The 19,591-nt window shown below is 39.7% G+C and overlaps 2 protein-coding genes across 3 annotated transcripts; both read left to right on the top strand.

Moving 5' to 3' along the window:
• Nucleotides 1-2,231: 2,231 nt before the first annotated feature.
• znf706 (zinc finger protein 706) lies at nucleotides 2,232-5,621 on the top strand. The gene is made up of 3 exons (XM_031296206.2): nucleotides 2,232-2,495; nucleotides 4,314-4,459; nucleotides 4,683-5,621. The coding sequence occupies exons 2-3, from the start codon at nucleotides 4,325-4,327 to the stop codon at nucleotides 4,776-4,778; spliced, it is 231 nt and encodes a 76-aa protein (XP_031152066.1). The 5' UTR covers nucleotides 2,232-2,495; nucleotides 4,314-4,324; the 3' UTR covers nucleotides 4,779-5,621.
• Nucleotides 5,622-8,481: 2,860 nt separating this feature from the next.
• On the top strand, nucleotides 8,482-19,236 carry ywhaz (tyrosine 3-monooxygenase/tryptophan 5-monooxygenase activation protein, zeta polypeptide). 2 transcript variants are annotated; one of them, XM_031296202.2, is made up of 6 exons: nucleotides 8,482-8,745; nucleotides 10,549-10,859; nucleotides 14,382-14,505; nucleotides 15,891-16,054; nucleotides 17,405-17,500; nucleotides 17,711-19,236. In XM_031296202.2, the coding sequence occupies exons 2-6, from the start codon at nucleotides 10,563-10,565 to the stop codon at nucleotides 17,783-17,785; spliced, it is 756 nt and encodes a 251-aa protein (XP_031152062.1). In that variant the 5' UTR covers nucleotides 8,482-8,745; nucleotides 10,549-10,562; the 3' UTR covers nucleotides 17,786-19,236. The 2 variants fall into 2 exon arrangements, with proteins under 2 accessions (XP_031152062.1, XP_035849115.1); XM_035993222.1 differs by lacking the exon at nucleotides 8,482-8,745 and adding an exon at nucleotides 9,450-9,474.
• The last annotated feature ends 355 nt before the right edge of the window (nucleotides 19,237-19,591 follow it).

Genomic DNA, 19,591 nt, shown 5'->3' with positions numbered 1-19,591 from the left:
TTGCTTTCACACAGGCCCTAAGGCTGGACAACCTCACCCCAAACCTAAGCTAGCAAGTCCCTGCACAACAACCTCCAGGGCGGGGGGAACTTGAGCAATGTGTGGCTTTTGTCTTTTTTTTCTCTCCCTTCTTTCTTTTACTTTTCGCCTCATTCTGAAAGCATAATCACATCCTTCTCTCTTGAGAGATATTTCCCCCTCTTCACAAAAGGATTGTCTCTCTCTTATGATGAGGGGGGGAAGCAGGAAGGTGGAGGGGGCCGCAATGGCAGGCTGCAGACTTTTCTCACAATGATAAAATTTCTCTCAAGAAAGTCATGACACCTAACTTTTGGGAAGTTTTCCAACAGGAATGAGTACTATAATGACTGTTAGTGAATAAAAATAGACACACACACACACATACACACACACACACAGAGTTCACTGTCTTCTTTCTTTCTAATAGAGACAATTACAATAATGCAACTCACAACTAGACATGTACACACTAGGATTTATTATTTTCTTTACAGACTGATTGATATTTTGATGTTATTGGGATAACACGTGAGTTTTTGTTTCCATCATGTCCTAACTGGAGTTTCAGTTAATTTACATATTAGCTGCATTCAGTCAAATACAGAGCGGAGGTGAACAGCTCCACTGTTCCCAAAACCAAAGTCACAGATAGAAAAGATAAATATCCGATGCAGTCCCATGAACCACATTGTATAACTGTAATTAAAAATAGATTTGAATAAATGCTTAACATTCAAGACGGATCTTAGTGGACCAGCAGTGTATACAGTAATCTTTGAATTTGAGATTGTTATAATGATAATTTAGCTCTTTTATCATTACAGCCATTAGGTATGTGTCAGTATTAGTGTTAGGTGTGTGTGCACATGTGCACGTGTGGATGCTGGTACCACTACAACTTACAGTATTTCTCCCACACAACACACCAGTATAGTATACCGTATGTAGTCTTACATACCTGCCACCTAGTGTTGCTTTGGGGGAACATAACGTTTTATCATTTATCTCTCAAAATCTATGTGTTGCAAAGAGTTTGGTCCTGTGCATACACGAGATACCAATAGATAAGAGGTAGTAAAACCAACAATAGCATAGAATGAGGTGTAAAAGGTTTATGTTTTGTTTATTTGTTTCACTCACATAAATACAAATCACATTAAAGAAATATAAAATACATGTGATAGAAACCTCTGATGGCTTATATTAAAACCACACCCAACGGACATACCAAATGTAAAATGTAGACATACAAAATCATCAGTATTTTAAAATATTAGTGTTCAAAAGTTTGATATAAAATAAGTTTTAAAAAGAGAAATACATGCAGAGAAAGAAATTACTAGAGGAAGAAGTAATTGCCGTATTTACAGTATAAACAATAGCTAAGAGTGATTTGAAGTTTTTCCAAATCAAAAGAGGAATCCGTTGAATGTACATTTTCATTCCACAATATCTCCATGAAATTCGATAGAAAACTGACCACAGGATGTTTTTATACTAAGGAAGATGAAGATTCATAGCCTGTCTCGTAATTATGGAAATGTGAATTTTTTTTGAAATATTTTGTTTTAAACACAAATGTACAGGTTTGAAGAATGTTAATGTCGAAGATAGTCAATAACTGCAATTAAAACAAAAACAAATAGCAAATAAGAGGTAGACAACTATTTTTTATTTTACTTTTTATTTAAAACAAAACAATAAAACAACCATGGTCAAATAGAAAAAGGCATTATTATTGCATACAATCTCTTTCTCAAATGCTCTTTTGATTGCAAGCACACTGTTCGAATCCCATACATGTGTGAATAGTCTACTTAAGTTACGACACAAATAATTAGATGGTAATTATCTCCTAATTCCAAACAAATAATGAAACATTATTATTAGGCAACTAGGCCTGTGTCAGCACGCACATTTTATGCAGATTATAATGCAATAATAAGCACAATAGCATTATGAATAAACCATAACTTCTAACTTGGGATCACCATGAAGCATTTAATTTAAACATTTATATATATGTGTGTGTGTGTGTGTGGATGTGTACTAACCAAAACTCTAACTAAACTCTGCCACATGGGGGCGACATTGCCAACGCCCTGTATCTGCATCATGGTGACTACATCTGCCAGCCCAGAGCGGCCCAGATACCATAGACAACTTTACATTACTGCTTCTGCGCATGATCACAGCTATAATATGAATACGTTTTTTGTGTTATCCTGTCATTCACTAAAATCAAATTTTGGTAAACTGCTCCTAAACATAACACATTATTAATATAAAATACGTACGTATGATTTTACAAGATTTTTAAACCATGAAACTGTTTAATTCCTATTAAAGCCGAATAATACGAAAGTCTTTGAACGCAGCAGTAGCTTTCAGCTGTCTGAGAACTGAGCAGCTGTCACACTTGTGTGTGTGTGTGCGCGCGTCCAGCAAACGACACGTACCGTTACTTGTAAGAGGTAAGAGTTGCTGTCCTTTTAAATTGTTTTTAACTATAACATCGCTGATGCGTTTCCCTGTTAACGTTACCCTCATGCCGACGCGAATATTCATTTTAAGGTTAGCTGGCTAGCTAACGAGATAGCCATAGTGAGCTAGCTAAAGTTAGCATTTATGCTAACCCACGTTAACAGCTCGATTAACGTTAGTGCAGGGGAAAATAAACTGGCGTCACCTCGATAACAATGAGCCAGATGTGCTGTGGTAACTTCAATATAATTGTTAATAATTACATTATATTCCTCAGTCTCTAAGCTAAGCACCAATAAAACTAGTTTTTAAATCAGCTGGCTAACACATGGTGTTGACACAAGTTAACATACTGAGTGCTCAGCAAGCTTACCATATTTGTCATAAGATAACCAACGCTAGTTACCACTGAATACATTGCTGACTAACGGCATACTATTAATAGACGTTGCTAGTAAGCAAGGCTGGATTACCAACGGGGCAAAGTGGGGCAATCACCCCAAGTCCCTAGACCTTCAGGGGCCTTGAAAGCTCCAGGGTCACCCTCAGAGTGTGATGATTTGGGAGTATGCAACACTAAAGTTTACAATCTGTTAAGGGCCTAAAGGTGGGTGCTGCATTAGTACCTCACATTAGATCATTGTGTCAAAATCTTGAGGCCCATAGCTGTGAGGGCATGAGAGAACTTGTTTCCCTCCCCCATTGCCCCTCTCTCAAATGCCAATTGCAAGTAAATCTGTTGCACAACCTGCCAAACCAGTTCCTGTTCCAAGAAACATATTTGTTATCTTTGCTGATTAAAACGTGGAACCAGGTTTATACACCAGAATTATCCAGACACTTGCTTCCTGGAATCAGCCCCTAAGCTAAGCAGTTCTAATGTTGTTTAGTTTCCCCTGTCCTGAATGTCTTTCATGGAATACATTACCAATCCTACCCTCATGTAAGTCAAGGTTTTGTTTTAGCCCTGCCTCTGTTTCATCTAAAGCACCTGCATTTCAGGTCAGGTTAAACTGAAGCTTTATCTTGTTTTGTTTACTTTGCCTGACCCTGGCTGACTGGCAGTTGTTTGTTCTTTTCAGTTCTTTGGCTTTCTTTTTCCAGTGTTTATATCCACTAAACATTTAGCTGCCTATAAGAAAAGCATTGCATTGGCGCTGCAAAAAAAATTGATGGAAAATAATGAGAGAATTGCCTGTCCCATAGACCAAAATTTGTGATAGTCTTCATACTTTACCTTTTGCCATGACAGTAAACATGGTATTATGCAAACCTTCTCTGTGGGCACTGAAATGATAAGGTAGATGAGTAGGCTACCAACTGTAATTGAAAGTTAAGTATGTCCACAACACGGGCTGCATGACATGAGGAAAATATGCGTTATTCGATAACGTTGAATATTTCGATAACGATATTACTTGCGATAAATAAACATATTTAAGTGTTCTCAATTCTGCTGCTTTCAGTATTCTGCTATATAATACAATGAACTGCTTGTTGAATTTAAAACGAATAAAAGGAAATCATTTCCAACATTTTATTGAACAAATTGAACATTGACTTGAATATAAAAGGAAGCACTAAAAAATGATTGACGGTTACATTTTAAAGTGCCGTTTTCTACTCCTATTTTCTTTCAACTAACAAATATTTCGCGAGTGTCTTACGTGATATGTCGCAGCCTTTTGATATCGCGATGACGATTTAAAAAAAAACAAAAAAAAAACGGTATATTGTGTAGCCCTATCCACAGCACTGATGTGTATCCGTAAACATTAAGTCCTTTGTCCTTGCTTCCTACCCTTTAGGCTTGGCCAGAATGGCACGCGGGCATCAGAAGCTTCAGTCTCAGCAGAAAAATGCCAAGAAACAGGCCGAAATGAAGAAGGCCAAAAGTCATGATCAAAAGACGGCAGCCAAGGCAGCACTAGTGTTCACCTGCGCTGTGTGCAGGGTGAGTATGAAGTCTGAACTCTTGACAACCCAGAAGCCAGAACCTGACTCAGGATGGGAAAAGGCTTTATTTTTCATTTTAACTTGTTAATTCTGCTGGCGTTTGGTCCCTTTTTCTTTTAGATTTGTATAACATCCTTTGATCACTGAGAAGCTATATTTTCCAAAGACAAGGCCTCTGCTACGTCCCGAAAATATTACATTATATTTGTTCCTTCCTGCAGTCCCAGATGCCCGACCCAAAAACCTTCAAGCAACACTTTGAGAGCAAGCACCCGAAATCCCCTCTACCCCCCGAGTTAGAGGGAGTGGAGGCATAAACGCTCGCTCTGGATACCAAACCAATTTCCTTCTAGGCCCTGCACCAACTCTGCACCAATCTCAGTCGGACGGCAATGGATGATTTGATGTAACCAACATGAAGTCTTTATCTTCATTTAGGCTTTAACAGGCCAGGTTGCCTTTAACACAATGCTTCCTCCCATCCAGTCCTCTTTTCGCTTGTGTTTAAATACACGCGGGCAAATTTAAATGCTGGTTTTAATTTCAGGGCCACTGAAGGACTGTACAAACCAGTAACAATCCAAGTGGTGAATGAGGATTTCTCCCTTTTTTATTCACACGGTTTCTCAGAACGGACACCTCACTGCCCTGATGCACATAGGAGTATTTCTCGCTGCCAGCTCTTGTACCTCTCTATCTGAAGCTTTGATGGATTGAATTGTCCGATTAAACCTGTATAGAAAACTTGACACATGAGGTAAACACATACAGTGTCCTTAAACAAAGCATGGGTTGCTTGGGTGGGAGAATTATGATTTTAAATTGCTGCAAAAAAAATGAAAAATATGACATTGTCTATTTGTGCTTTGAGAATTGACTTAAAAGGAGGCTTTGATTTTTTTTTTTTTTTTTTTTTTCTTATGTCAGTTGTTAAATATGGAATTCCTCCACAGTTGTCTGCCATGTTATACTGCAATGTTTCATCTCACTAATCATAATTTCATGTTAAAAATGTGAAATTTTGCTAGCCATTTCCAAGCCGCTACATGAATTGTAAGTTAATACATTTTACAGGAGAGTGTTGGCAAGATGTGTACACTTGAAAAATGTATGAATGCTCCAATGATGTATTATAGCATTTTATTAAATTTTACTTTGTTGTATATCTGCGTTTCTCTACAAAGTGTTTATTTTCATAAATTCCAAATTTTCTGCCTGAGCGTTAGGAAGCACCCTTATCTGTTTTTCTGCCTTGGTGGACTTAAACTCACTTCTAGCTTTTACGGTTTAGTTGGCCCGTATACTTTTACTGACAGTTGAATATTTACTGTCCAAATTGAAACGGTTATTTTCTTCACATTATGTAAATGTGAATTCTTTGTAGGACTTTTAACTGCCACTTTAATGTGCAATAATTAATGATGAATGTTTGTGTACACAGTATTGTATTTTAGTAAATCGGGAGCTGTAATATTATGGCAGCAAGAGAGAGAAAGGAAGACTCGCAGAGAGTAACTGACAGCTGACTTGGACATCATCCCAGGTGGCAATGTTCATAATCTACACATTTGCATAAACTTGTACATTTGCTGCACTTGGAGGTTTAAACACAACCTTTACATTGTGGAGGCTTGTTCTTTTGGGGGGGGGTTTTCTAGGTTGAATTGCAAAACACAGATGATGATATTAGGTTATAGTAAACAGTTCAGAACAGTAAAAAAAAAATGAACATTAACAACTCAAACTTCAACAAAAAAATAATATACAGAAAGTATAAAAATCTAAGCATTTTGAAAAGGGAAAGTGTTATGCATGGAAAACAAGGCTTTGATGCAGATAAGAATACCAATGTCAAATATGAAACGGATATTCAAATTTTAATGAAACGTATCGGTGGTGCGATGTAGAACCTGATAACAACCGTCATAAAAGCCTTGTATCCGCCAAACTGCTGACACCCGGAAATGACTCGGTGACAATGGCAGCAGCAGCACTGTGTGTTAATTAACAAAAACAATGAATCCTGTCTGGACCCGTAAGTCACTCGACCAGCTAAAAATGATGTCTTTGACTCTTTTGTCACAAAAAGCATTCATTTTCTGTGCTCCCTTTTCTCCAGCTGTGACAGATGCATCAGTTCAGCTCAGACATGGTGACTGAAAAGATGTACTGTCTTACCATACAGTCAAATCACCACAGCATTGTATTTACTGGTGGAACAAGCTCGCCTTGTATTCAGTGTCTCTTGAAAAAGGTCACAAAACGAGAAATAACTTGTTTTACCTTTTATTCTGAGTATTCAGAAGAACAGAAAAATGAAGCCAGTGCCATGCTTGTTTTTTTTAATGGTTTGAGCGGCCCGACTAAATGAGTCCTAGCACTGTTCCTCTGTCTCCTCACACACAATCCACCTCCTTCTTTCCCATCTGTAAACTTGGGAATTAAAAAAAACACATCTGCTAGATCTCTTTTGTGTGTTATGGCCCGTCTGTTTAGATTCAAGCACAGACGGACTGATGGGAAAAAGAGAAGCACTTGCACAAAATGAATTAGTTGGATTAATTAGGTGAAGGAATTAATTAGATTCCCACCGGCTATAGATCATCTATTTCCAGGCACATATCTCAGTTTGAAGAGATGAAAACAACTGGAAACCAGAGACTGCTCTCACTGTACTGGTGATAATGAAACACTGGGGTTTTTGGCATTATGTGACAGTGTCTTAAAACATGTAAGGTTAATTAAGACCAAATTATGAATAATTGTTTATCTGCATTTTTCTTTTTAGGAAAACAACTCAGGGTTCTGAAACCCCAAACAAATTTTAATGAATCAAGGCAAAACCTGATCTTGAGCGTGTTACTGCTGGAATAGCTGATTATACTTCTAGTATTCTAGTTTAAATTATGTATTTTTTTTTCTTGCTGTTTTTGAGGTAGACCCTTGGTGAGCTTCCAGGGCCTCTCTTACTTTAGTATTTTTAATAAAGTTAGGAGAACATTTTGGGGGAGCATCACTTTCATTCAGGTATATGTTGCACCTACCTCAGCTGTATGTTGTCATAAATGTGTCAGAAATAAGGTTAGAAAAAATGTGTAAGACAGGTCAAGGCAATGTGTGATAGAAGAGGAACTAACTAATGGCTATTTGTAAGACTAGTGCAATTAGATAAACATGGATGGTGGCTAGACTACTGAGGGAGACATGCAACTGCCTATCAAGCTGTAAAGCCTGTTTAAGCAGCTGAGTATCATCATCATTGCGTGGGCAAGGGTATGTTTTAAGGTTCATAAATTCAGGGTTAAAAATGGTGTCACCTGTCAGAGGGCTCAGTAGATTTATGACGGCACAGCCTTATAGGCTACCTTACTGACAGATGCTTAATAGGTCAACATCACCATTTAACATTACTTCCATAGTAATGCTCATTTATTATTATTAATCAAATGTCATCTCGCTATGATTAACTTACGTTATAGTGTAGTCATAAATGGACATTTTAAAATTTATTTATTTTTCACTTGTGGTGATAGAGAAACTGAATTCAAAATAATGACATATATATGCCCAGTTTCCATAGCAACTGAACAGCTTCGAGCCAGTCATGCCCCACTTCCGGGTGAGAGTCTGTTCACTTTTTTTTAAATTAAGGACTTATTTCATAATTCTTTCTGAGACCCTGAAACAGGATAATGTTTTCTGTCTGACACACTATATACTACTATATTAAGCAGTAACATTTGAACTCCTTGTCATAGCCTACCTAAGATAGAACTAAATCAACTACATCTCCCATGAGTCCTTGCAAATGTTGTTAGACAAAAGTACATTGGATATGTATTTTTTTCTACATTCATACGACAGCAAAACCCATGCATGTATAATAAAACGGCCAAACCTTGTAGATTTACAGTTATAGGATTTTAGAAGCAGAGAATAAAAGGGGCATTGAACCAAATGAAGACTGACACACATATTGTGTTCTAAACGCATTGTTAACTTAATTTAGAATATGAATTCGAATAGCAGTAGGTTGTTTGTTGCTTGTTATATATGTTAAGTAAACTTTTAAAAAAAGAGAAATTGTCCACTGACTGAGTTTCCATGGCTTTAAAATGTTTCCTCTAAATTGGGTTGCCCTAGCAACCCGAGTCTGACGTCATCCGTCCCAGTGCGACCCTGCTGCTGTATCTTTGATTGAAGGGAAACCCCGTGGATGAGCGGGAGAGATCATCAGCTGTGCGGCCGGGAATCAGGAACAACATCGTCTAACGACACTCACAGGTTAGTTCACATTTATTTACCACTGCTGGTCGGTAGTATTTTCGACGGGAAACCGTTACATTTGCTCCGTGTGTTATGGGGATTATTTTAATCCTGCTTGAATCGTTTGGGCGTAAGAGGAAACCAGTGATGCGCCGTTGCTCAGTCATTGTTCGGAGCTTACTGAATGGGAAGCGTTTACTGCACTTTAACCCATCTATTTATTTTACACGCTGTGTCTAGAAGGCAGCTTTCGTGTTTAACGTTACCACATTAGCTTTTGTAAATGAAGCAACCTAAAACAATTAATGGTCAATGCTCGTAAAACTAACAGCTCTGGGTTGTTTTCCGGGAAGCGAAAAAGGGCGTTCACTTTGGACTGAACTAAGCTAGGCTCCTTTTATTCCAGTTAATAAACCGAGTCGGTGACACCATTATTGTGGCTTATCTGTCCATCCGCAGCGCTGTTAAGCATTTTTCACATTACACACTGAAAATATTAAAGCCAAAACATATAGCAAGGGTATTTTTGTCGCTGTTTGTATGCTTGCCGTACAGAATCCGAGCTCGGTGGGCAGGTGTGTGTGTGTGTGTGTGTGTGTGTGTGTGTGTGTGTGTGAGAGACGTGAAACTGGGTGGCCGACATTCCTCAGAAGGGTGCAGGTGTGTCCGTGCTTGCAAATCAGACTCGCTGAGATTTTTTGAAACGTGTTCAAGGTTTGGTGTTTCTGCGTTTGTTCAAGGCAGCTAGTAAGTAGTAATCTGCAAAAGAGTGTATTGTTTATGCACTGCAACAGTCCTGCAGTTATCTTGAGATGAAGCAAGGATATTGTAAAATGTCTTAGCTAGGAAGTAGCCTACTTAAGAAACTTAGCTAGTAACTTGGGTGTCATTAGGGGTCTGATCAGCTATAACTCATTTTTAAACTATGTAACATACTAATTGATTAAGCGATGGATTGACAGAAAATGTATCTGCAAGTTTTTTACATGCTGTTAATCATTTGTCATTTATCAAACAAAAATGCTAAATGCAAAAATGTTTTCTCTTTTCTAACATTGATTCGAGAAAAATAATCTGCAGATAAATTGATGAATGAAACATTGATTATGAAAATAATAATTAGTTTCAGCTAACACAACATCTTGAATAGGTCACCTTGGGCTCTGGGAAATTATTTTGATTTTTCAGTGTTTCACAACATCTTGTATTACCTTTTTTAAATTGCACAGCCCAGAAAATTAATCTAGAAGTAATCTACAGTCAATTTAGTCACCAGTATAAATCAAAAGAGTGCCGATGAGTCAAGCTGGTTTAAATCCAAAAACTATTTTAAAAAAAAGATGGTGTGCACAGACCAAAGAAACATTTACTATTGAAAAGAAATCCAAGCATTGCGAGAGACACTCATAGATTGTAGCACAAAATATGATGAATACCTAATGTGATGCAAGTCATACTGACCAATGTGATGTAAATGTTTGCGTGACATGGGCTTTTGCCCATGTAATATTCTCCAAAAGAGTAGAGTACTAATCAAAAGTATATACCCCCTGTTGACTGATTGCTATTCACTGTATCTTCATATTTACATGTACATACCAGAAACTGAGAAATCAGGTTACGCAGGAGGGACATGCACTATAGTCCTCCTCCATTCAAGTTAAATAATCGAACCCCCCCCCTTCCCCACCATGTTGCTCCTCTCTTTCTCTCCTTACACTTGCCCTCCCCCACCACTCTCTCCTCTGTCTTCCTAATCCTTCTCCTGTCTCCTTTGTTTTGTCCTTCCCGACCACCTCTCCTCTGTCCTTCCTTCCTCAGCCCACTCAGGAGCCATGGCAGAAAAGGAGGACCTGATACAGCAAGCCAAACTAGCCGAGCAGGCTGAGCGCTATGATGACATGGCTGCAGCCATGAAGGCTGTCACAGAGGAGGGCACGGAGCTCAGCAACGAGGAGCGCAACCTGCTCTCTGTTGCCTACAAGAATGTGGTGGGGGCTAGGAGGTCCTCTTGGAGGGTGGTGTACAGCATGGAGCAGAAGTCAAAAGATAATGACGCAAAGAGTGCACTGGCCAAGGAGTACAAAGAGACGATCGAGAAGGAGCTGAACGACATCTGCAAGGAAGTACTGGTAAGAAGCAGGGACAATGGGAGGGTGAAGACAGTGGATAGGTGGAAGGAAGTGGAGAGTAAATTCTTTAAATCGAGATTGATGGATGGGTAGACAGAACAAATTCATGGTGGCATAGAGAAGATGGCTGTTAGTGAGAACTGAAATGATCTCTGGCTGAGGGAGGGACAGAAGGTGAGAAGCAAGTATTCAAAGGAAGTACTCCACTTAGATATTAAAATGTTGCTATGTGGAAATCAACAGTGAAAACTATAGTGTAGTTTGAAAACCACCACCAAATTTCTTTTTGTAAATATTCATGTAGAATTCTCAGCCACCACTGCAGCAACCTGCGTTCAGTGCATCTGGCCTGGCCGGGGCATGGATGTATAGAGCTAGATATGTTGCGGCCAAGCAGCCAATTTGTACCAGTGGCCAATCGTGATACTGCAACTAATATCCCCTGTAGCCCATAAAGCCTTTTCCACATAGATTGTTATAATACAATTTTGTAAAGCAATTGAAAGAACACCCTCGACTGCAAACAAGGTCACTCGTCACTCTTTGCACTATTTGCAATTGGAATTTTTCAAACCAAGAATGTCTCATATTTGCAAAACAAAGCATGTGTGGGACATCAACCCAATGCAAAGTCCTATTGGACATGCATGACCAAGCAAACTAAAACAATTAATGTGCCGTAACAAGGGTTGGTTATCGTTTGGGTTTTTTCCAATACAGGTGCTAAAATGATACTTTCAAAATGGTGCTGGTGCCTGAACGATACTTAAAAAAAAAAAAAGAAGGGCACAAAATGACAGTCGTGAAATTAAAGAATGGCTTGTTTATTGCTAAGGCCATATGGTCAAATTTTAAATGATGTATTAAAAATGTAATAACTATGTTATAACAATAACTTACTGTTACTTACTTACTTACTGTATAAGCAACACTATGTAACTACAGCCGCGCGGCTGTAGTTACATAGTGTTGCTTTAACTAGCGTCGCATGCAGTGAAGCTTCTGTTGCCTCTAAAATGCGTTTTGGAGCACCAGAGAGCAGCGCAGGCATTTAAGAGGCACTGAAATCTGCATTCGGAATCTGCATTCGGTCCGATAGACACCGGTGGTTTTGGAACTGGTGCCATATTGGCACCTGGTTTCGGAACCTTAACCCAAAAACCACACAGAAGCAAACCAGGACGCAAGGAAACTTGGAGTCCGGTATCTAGGTATTGTAATACATCCATGTGTGAGGTACACACAAAACAATGTTCTTCAATGGGAAGCCAGAGAGGGATCACGCCTTTGTCATTGCACTGGTGACACCTACTGGTTGGCCATGGTGCCTATGTGAATGCGGTGGGGATCTAAAGTGCGATTTATGCTTCTGCGAAGGCTCTACGCAGAGCTTTCGCCATAGCCTACATAAGTTGCCGGAAGTTTGTACTTGTGCGTGGGGAGTGTGTGATAGAGTGAGTGACGGTGATTAGCTTTGGAACGAATACCGACTCTAGAGGCATAGTGGGAGAAACAAAGTGTCTCCCCTGTGCTTTCTGACCACGGTGGAAAATCCGTAGCAGGAAAAGTTAACACTCTCCTTGATTTCATGTTTATGGAGGAGGAGAACCCGGAAATGAGTAGGGGGAAATGCAACGCTACCAAGCCACGGCCAAGAGGACTAATCACAGTTGTTGCAGTCTGCGCCGCCGCAACGTGTAGTTAAATTTTTTGAGAGGTGCACATCAGGCTGCGGCGTAGGGTCCATATCTCTACATACCTATATACGTACCCACGGCGTTGATTTAACGCAGAAGCATAAATTGGCCTTAAGGCAGGGATTGCTTATACCCCTTTCACACCCAGGGCTCAACCAGGGTATATACCAAGATCGACTGTGTGTTTGAATGGGTTAACCCTAGTCAATCGAGCGACGTGGGTTGGTTCAGGGTAGGACTAGGGTCGATTTCAATGTGAATTGCACAAGACCTGGGTCGCTAACAGCCGGGGCGGGACAAATTATGTGACAAAACTGCCTGTATAAACCCAGTATTATAACGTAAACGTATGAAAATGTATTTGTTCAACTATTTCAGCACCGCCGCCCGCTCTTTCACGCTCGCTCGAGACCGCGACACACCCTTCCAGACTGCAGTTCAGTGCGGTTGCTGGGTAGCGCGAAACTATCCTTTTCTCTCTTTTTTTTAAATTAGTCGTGAAGTCGACAGCAAAGCCCAACTTTATTTTAATGATATCAAACAAACAGAAATGTTTTCTCCTTGCTTGTCTATGTGATGTTAGTTGTTCACTGAATATGACGTGCAAAGCCCCGCCCATTTCTAGCACTAAAGGAAATTATTTTTATGCATTGCTCCCGGGTTGTGACCCAGGTCGTACCTGAATTGTCATGACCAGGGATATACCCATGTATACTGGCTTGGTTTGAATTTCCAAAAGAAGGGTTGAACATTGGTCAGATAACTAGGGCTCAACCCTGGTCATTGGTGTAAAAGAGGTATTGGGTGCAAATAATGCCATACACTAATTTCCGTATTTGTGACATCATCACAATTACTTGCATAAAGCTTAATGGTTGTCAGTTGCATCAATGGAGAGACCACTAAAGCAGCTTGTCACTAAAACGAAAATAGCTGGTCCACTTTAGTGAGCCTGTGCTAACGCTAGCTCTGTGGCTAACCCCCTTCACTTTCTTTAACCAGCATGCGGCACATGTGCAGAAGAGAGGCACCCGTCCCATGTGTTGGCTTATTGGCACATGTTTTTATGTTCACGCTTAGGGCGGTGCCCAAAAAGCTTAAGCACTGCACCTAAGCCACATAATGGCAGGGAAAACCTGTAAAATGTGAATTATACTGGCCGTTCCCAACCTGGCGCGCGCCATCGTGACGTCAAAATGACGTAGATCTTGCCGGCGCACCCGGATTTATAGCGCACGAGCCGAGGTCACGCACCACTCTTTTATTTATTTTTTTCCCCAGCATCGCGTGACAAAGCAGAAACGGGAAGCATGAACGAGCTCGAGAGCAACAAGATGCCAGGACTCTGAGTGACTGCTAGTCTCTCTTGTAAACTTAGTGGGTTAAGATGAGTTCTTTTATGGCGAATGAAAGGCTTGATCCAACCAAGTAGGTCATCGAATCAAATCGAAGCATTGACATCAATGCTGCTGCCAGTTCTGCCGTTGTTTACCTTTTTCTTCTTCTTCTAGTCCGTAGAAAGAGCAAAGTCGATAGCTTTTCCTCATTAGCGCCACCTCTGTTCAGGAGAAGACTGCAACTAGTGTCGCGACCACCAGCGCAGGTATAAACAGTTACGGCGATTCCATGACGTCACATTTGTGCGCGCCAGCTGGGATGCGGCCAGTATAATTCACGCTTAAGGGGGGACAGTGTAAACCTTCAGCACACAGGGGGAGCTAACAGACAGGTCTGTAGTATGTTTGAACTAACTTGTAACTACTAGGGCAGTTCTGTGTTTAGTTCCACACATTTCAACACTAATGTTGCACGCCTTCACTTGAAGGACCTGCTCGACAAACATCTGATCCCCAATGCTAAGCCTGCTGACAGCAGTGTCTTCTACCTGAAGATGAAGGGAGACTACTACCGCTACCTGGCTGAGGTGGCCACTGGAGAAAAAAAGGAGGGTGAGTAAAGCAGACCTCTGTTTCCTGTAACAGTGGCAGTCATTTTGAAGTTGTTTTTTTTTGTCATCATACATCGCTATTAGCCTCTCCATCCAACTCTTGTGCAGTCACTCGAGGAAATCACACAGCACAGGGAAATTATGCTCAGGGTTCATGCAGCAGTACGCAAGACCTTTCAAACACAAAGATTTAAATGGTGCTACTGTTAAAAACACACACTGCTGTGTGATACAGCCCTTTTTTTCTATGGCGATAGGCTGTTGCACATCTGTTGGAGGATGGGACGAATGTGTGCTAATTAATGGTCCTTTAAAATTAAAAAAGTCTTAAGAAGAGGAGACCACGCTCGTTTCAGGTGTTTGTGGCTAGAATACTGACACCCTCCCCCATCCATGCTTGAGATATTGATCTTCTAAAATGTTTTAAATATTTTTCAAAGGCTTTACCTTAACAAATGCACTTTTAACACCTGATATTTCTTTGATTTAGAGGAGAATTTTTGTCATCTTAATTCAGTCCTGTTTTTTTTTTCTTCATTTTTTTATTTGATGATAGGGGTTTTATTGCCTGCTTTTTGTGAGCCATGTTGGTGAAATAACTTATCTTTCTTAACTGTAAAATGGTGGCCAAAGCACCAAATGATTATTGAGCTGAAACAATCGATTAGTTGAGCGACAGAAAATGAAAGTAGTTTTCTACTAAAAAGACTGTACATTCATGGGCTTCAGCATCTCACTTGGGAGAATTTGCTGGTTTTTTTTGTACGTGACAGTAACCTGAATATGACTTTTTTTTTAAACTGTTGGACATAACAGAAACAATAATGACATCACCTTGGGGTTTAGGGGTGGTTGTTATCGGTATTTTCATTTATTACAGACGGTGCGGCGAAAACGCAGGTCTTTCCATTCATTTTGAATGGGGGTAGTGCGTTTAGGCTGTGGCGGTGGGTGCCGCGATCAGTCTGTTTTGAGGCGGTGTGGGAGTCCAGATTACTGAAAACAGGAAACAGCATTGCCTCTATCGCTGCCACAACAAAGTTTTAAAACACTGAGGGTAAAGAAATTAAAACACAAGCACTGAACTGCCCAGGAGTTTGTGAAACAGCTGAATGCTTGCCAAACAACAAAGCGCAGTCGCTTCGTCTTGTCAGAAATGGGTCATTTCAGTGACACTCTCACACCGCTGCACCACCCTGCGGAAAATCACTGGATAATGCAGTTTGAGGAGCAGGAACATAACGTGATGCGCACACACAAATGGTCCACAGTGGAGTGTGCTCCTATTCTGGGCGCAGTTACAAAGTAATGTGAACAAACCTCAAGAGATCGTTTTTCCCATTTTGAAAAATCTGCTTCCTGATTGGTCTATCTTCCTATGTGCAGAAATCATCAGTAGTTCACGAGCTGCCTACCAGCAGGCCTTGGATATCAGCACCAAGGAAATGCAGCCTACACATCCCATCCGCCTAGGCCTCGCTCTTAACTTCTCTGTCTTCTACTACGAGATCGTCAACTCACCCGAGGAGGCCTGCAAACTGGCCAAGGCGGTAAGAACCGTCCTCTTCTCCACATTAGTGATTTATTTCTGTTTCTTTTTTATTCCATTTCCATTTTGTTTTGTCCTCTAAAAGATGAACGTCCTGAATCTGGTGAAAAGTATAATATGAGGTTAATTTAACATGGGTCTGTTGGTCTGTAACAATGAGTTTACTTGAAAGCGGAGGTATTAATTTTGGTGTTTATGACTGAGACTTGCTCCAGTCACTGTATCTATCCAGTATGGGGCCTTTACGGGCCTTTTTCACAGCAAGTTTGAACTTATCATAGTATCAAAAGTACAGGTGCTACTAATTGGTTTACAAAATTCAAGGAATATTCAAGGTGGAAGCATTCCATGGGAATTAACTGGAAACGACATAATCCAATAATTTGCCAGATAAATCAATTCATTTCTCAAATAGATACAATGTGAAATTGGTCATGTGGTGAGTTAGCTAGCAAGTTTACTAATGGGAAAATTTGAGTAACAATGTGGGTTGTGTGCAAACATAGGGTTTAAAGTGAAACACACATTTATAAAATGTTTTACAATAAAGAATGAATGGAAATAGATGAATATAAACTTATCAATTAGCATGCTTAATCAAGCTACCCCCACACAGCTAGCTAGCAAAAACTAGCAGGTGTTAACAAGTTATAAACTCTGTGCTTTCCAGTGCAGTAGTGTGGGTGTAACAATGCACTGTGTAGGCAGTGCGTTGTTACAATTCAATTAAATGAGCATAAATTTAACCAGAACATACTATAAGACCTAGTATTGCTTTTTATGTGTATCCATATGTGTATTTATGTTGTTGTTTAAGACCTAAATCTTGTATAAGGACCTATTATTAACACGTTCTCTGATCCTAATAGGCCTTTCATTGTAGTTTTATAAAGGGCAGGTGTACTGAAAAAATAAACCAATTAAGCAAACACGGTCGCAGCATCAGTTACAAAGTTATCCCCAAAGATTGGAGCTATGGGGCTGTGCCACCATAAGTGTTATAACCAATTAGAAGAACCTCAGTGTTTCAATTGTGTATTTCTGTTACACATTTTGTGCAGGCAAGTTTACTTCCTCCATCATCCTTAAAAATCTCAGAGCCCTGAGTTGTTGTTGGTCAAAGATACATTATGTTGTCTGCTACATTTAACCCAATGCTGTATGTTGTGGATTGCTATGGTCTTGTAACTTTTCACCATGAAAACTGTGTAGCACAAATGTACCCTTTTATATTGAACTCTATTAATGCTGTTTTTATTTAAATCATTGCATGTCAGTGTATTTACAATCTTATTTGGAAACCTGCACACTGGTATTTGGAAGCACTGATGGCTGTCTCTGTCTCATCCAGGCCTTTGACGAAGCCATTACCATGCTGGACTCCCTCAACGGTGAATCCTACAAAGATAGCACCTTGATCATGCAGCTGCTCCGTGACAATCTGACAGTGAGTGTCTCGTCTTCATCTTCCTGCATGTCAGCTGTGTCTTATACTTTCACTTTCCTGCTCTCTCTTATCTCTGTACTGGTTTAGTTGAGTTTCACATTACTCATCAAACTCTACTATTTACATATTTGAGACGCAGAGTTTTTTTTTTTTTTTTTTAACCGTGGTTCTTAGTGTGCAATTATCCCAGTATCCTTTGCTTTATTGCAGCTGTGGATGTCAGACGCCCAGGGTGAAGGCGAGGGTGAAGGAGAGGAGACGGAGCAGGTAGCTGATAAGAACTGAACTTCGGAAAAACAGACAAACAAGAAAAACACACATTTTTTTACCTCTCACCAGCCTAAGTTGTGTGTGTGGTTGTGTGTGCACATACATGCACAGATATGTATGTTTACACTCCACTCACAATGTGTAAAGTACAGTATGTGTGTGCAGATACATTGAAGTGTGTGTGTGTGTGTGTGTGTGTGTGTGTGTGTGTGTGGTAGTTGTATGAGCACCTCCACAGAGAAAAGAATGGAATAGGTCTGTTTCTTTTGAACATTACTCATTGTGTCAACCAGTGAATGTTTATTTTTTGTTCTTTTTGTCCATGGTTTAGTCCAGATGAAATCCCTCCTTAGATCCAAAACAGCCCCATTCTCTTTAACTTTATTCACTGTAGCAAACTACTGCTGTTGCAGGAAACGCAAACAAAAAACCTCTAAATGTAATTTTGATAATTTGTATGTTTTTACTTGAACTCAACATTTACAATCTTTGTGACACTTGGGTCTACAAAATCCTTTGAAGCACGTAAAACTAAAAAAAATGAATAAATGTCACAGCGGTCTGAATTCACTAAATTGTAGGTTTCATCTAACAGACTAGCAGTGATCATATAGATGGCAGAACTTACCTTGGTAAAGATCTATTACCATATTGCTTGTATCCATCCCGCCCTGTCAGTGTCCAGCGTAGCAGGTAGTGTTTTTATGGATGGTACATGTGTCATGGCTCAGTGGGTTCTATGTGCATTCAGATGTTGGAAAGGTTTTCTGTATGAAAGGCCACTTGCGAAAACTGTAGTTAAACTTTAGTTGATCGTTTTGTTGAGAGGATTACATTCCATTTCACTGACATCTTTTCACTCTCAGTGAAATGTATAGACTATAATTTCCTGCAATTTCCCATAACACACAACAAGGTATAGACAGCCTAAGATAAAGTGAACAACTTGACAAAATGGCTCGATACTGTAACTTTTGATATTTTATCTTTTCAGCAGTGCAGAGGATACTTTTGCCATGTGCTTTTGTGGCTTTCTACTCCTTTCTATTCAGGTGTTTTGTATTTTCTTTTGGTGTATTTTATTCCCTTTGACTCATGATTTGACTCCTGGAATGTATGTGGTTCTCAGTAGTATGGTGTGAGGGTTAGCCGTGCTTTGAAACTGGCAGTTTTTGCTTAGGATTTAGCTTGAACCAGGTGGTTTACAGTAACATTTACCTTCCTTGAAATGACATTGTGAAAAGACAAACTAAAACAATGCTAAATATAAACTAATTATTAAAGTAACTTGGTAGAAAGCTGCATTATGACCATTTAGTAGTCACAAAGTAGTGCCAGTTTATTCTATTACAGTATCTTGGTTTTAAAAAGATGGGATGCAGGATTGAGAATTTGTAAGTTAAACTCTGAGTACGTTATTTGGTCATGTGCTTTCATGTAAGTGGAATTAAAAACATTAAAATCAAGTGTGCTGTGCTCAATGTGTTTGTTTGCCCTCTGTACATGTGGAATGACAATTTTACATTGTATTAACACATAAGAAGCTGTGTTGGGCCTCTGTTGGTTCATCAGTGCAGTCTCAGTGCAAGATTTACCATGTCAGCTGCTAACATCAAGACATCCTGTGATCATAGTCATTTGAAAATGCACCCATGTTAAAGCTAAGAAATGAGGACCGTCCCCTTGGTTCTGGTGAATTAAAAATGTAAAGGGGAGTGAAGCACCTTGAAAGATGCAGAGTTCTGGTTTGGTTTTAGATGGACACAAGCTTTTTACTAACACTGCCCTCTGCAGATGTAGATGGTTTTGAAGGGCAATGTT

This window comes from Sander lucioperca, chromosome 16 (assembly GCF_008315115.2).
Source record: "Sander lucioperca isolate FBNREF2018 chromosome 16, SLUC_FBN_1.2, whole genome shotgun sequence".
Classification (NCBI taxonomy): domain Eukaryota; kingdom Metazoa; phylum Chordata; class Actinopteri; order Perciformes; family Percidae; genus Sander; species Sander lucioperca.
This window is presented reverse-complemented; position numbering and strand designations above follow the sequence as displayed.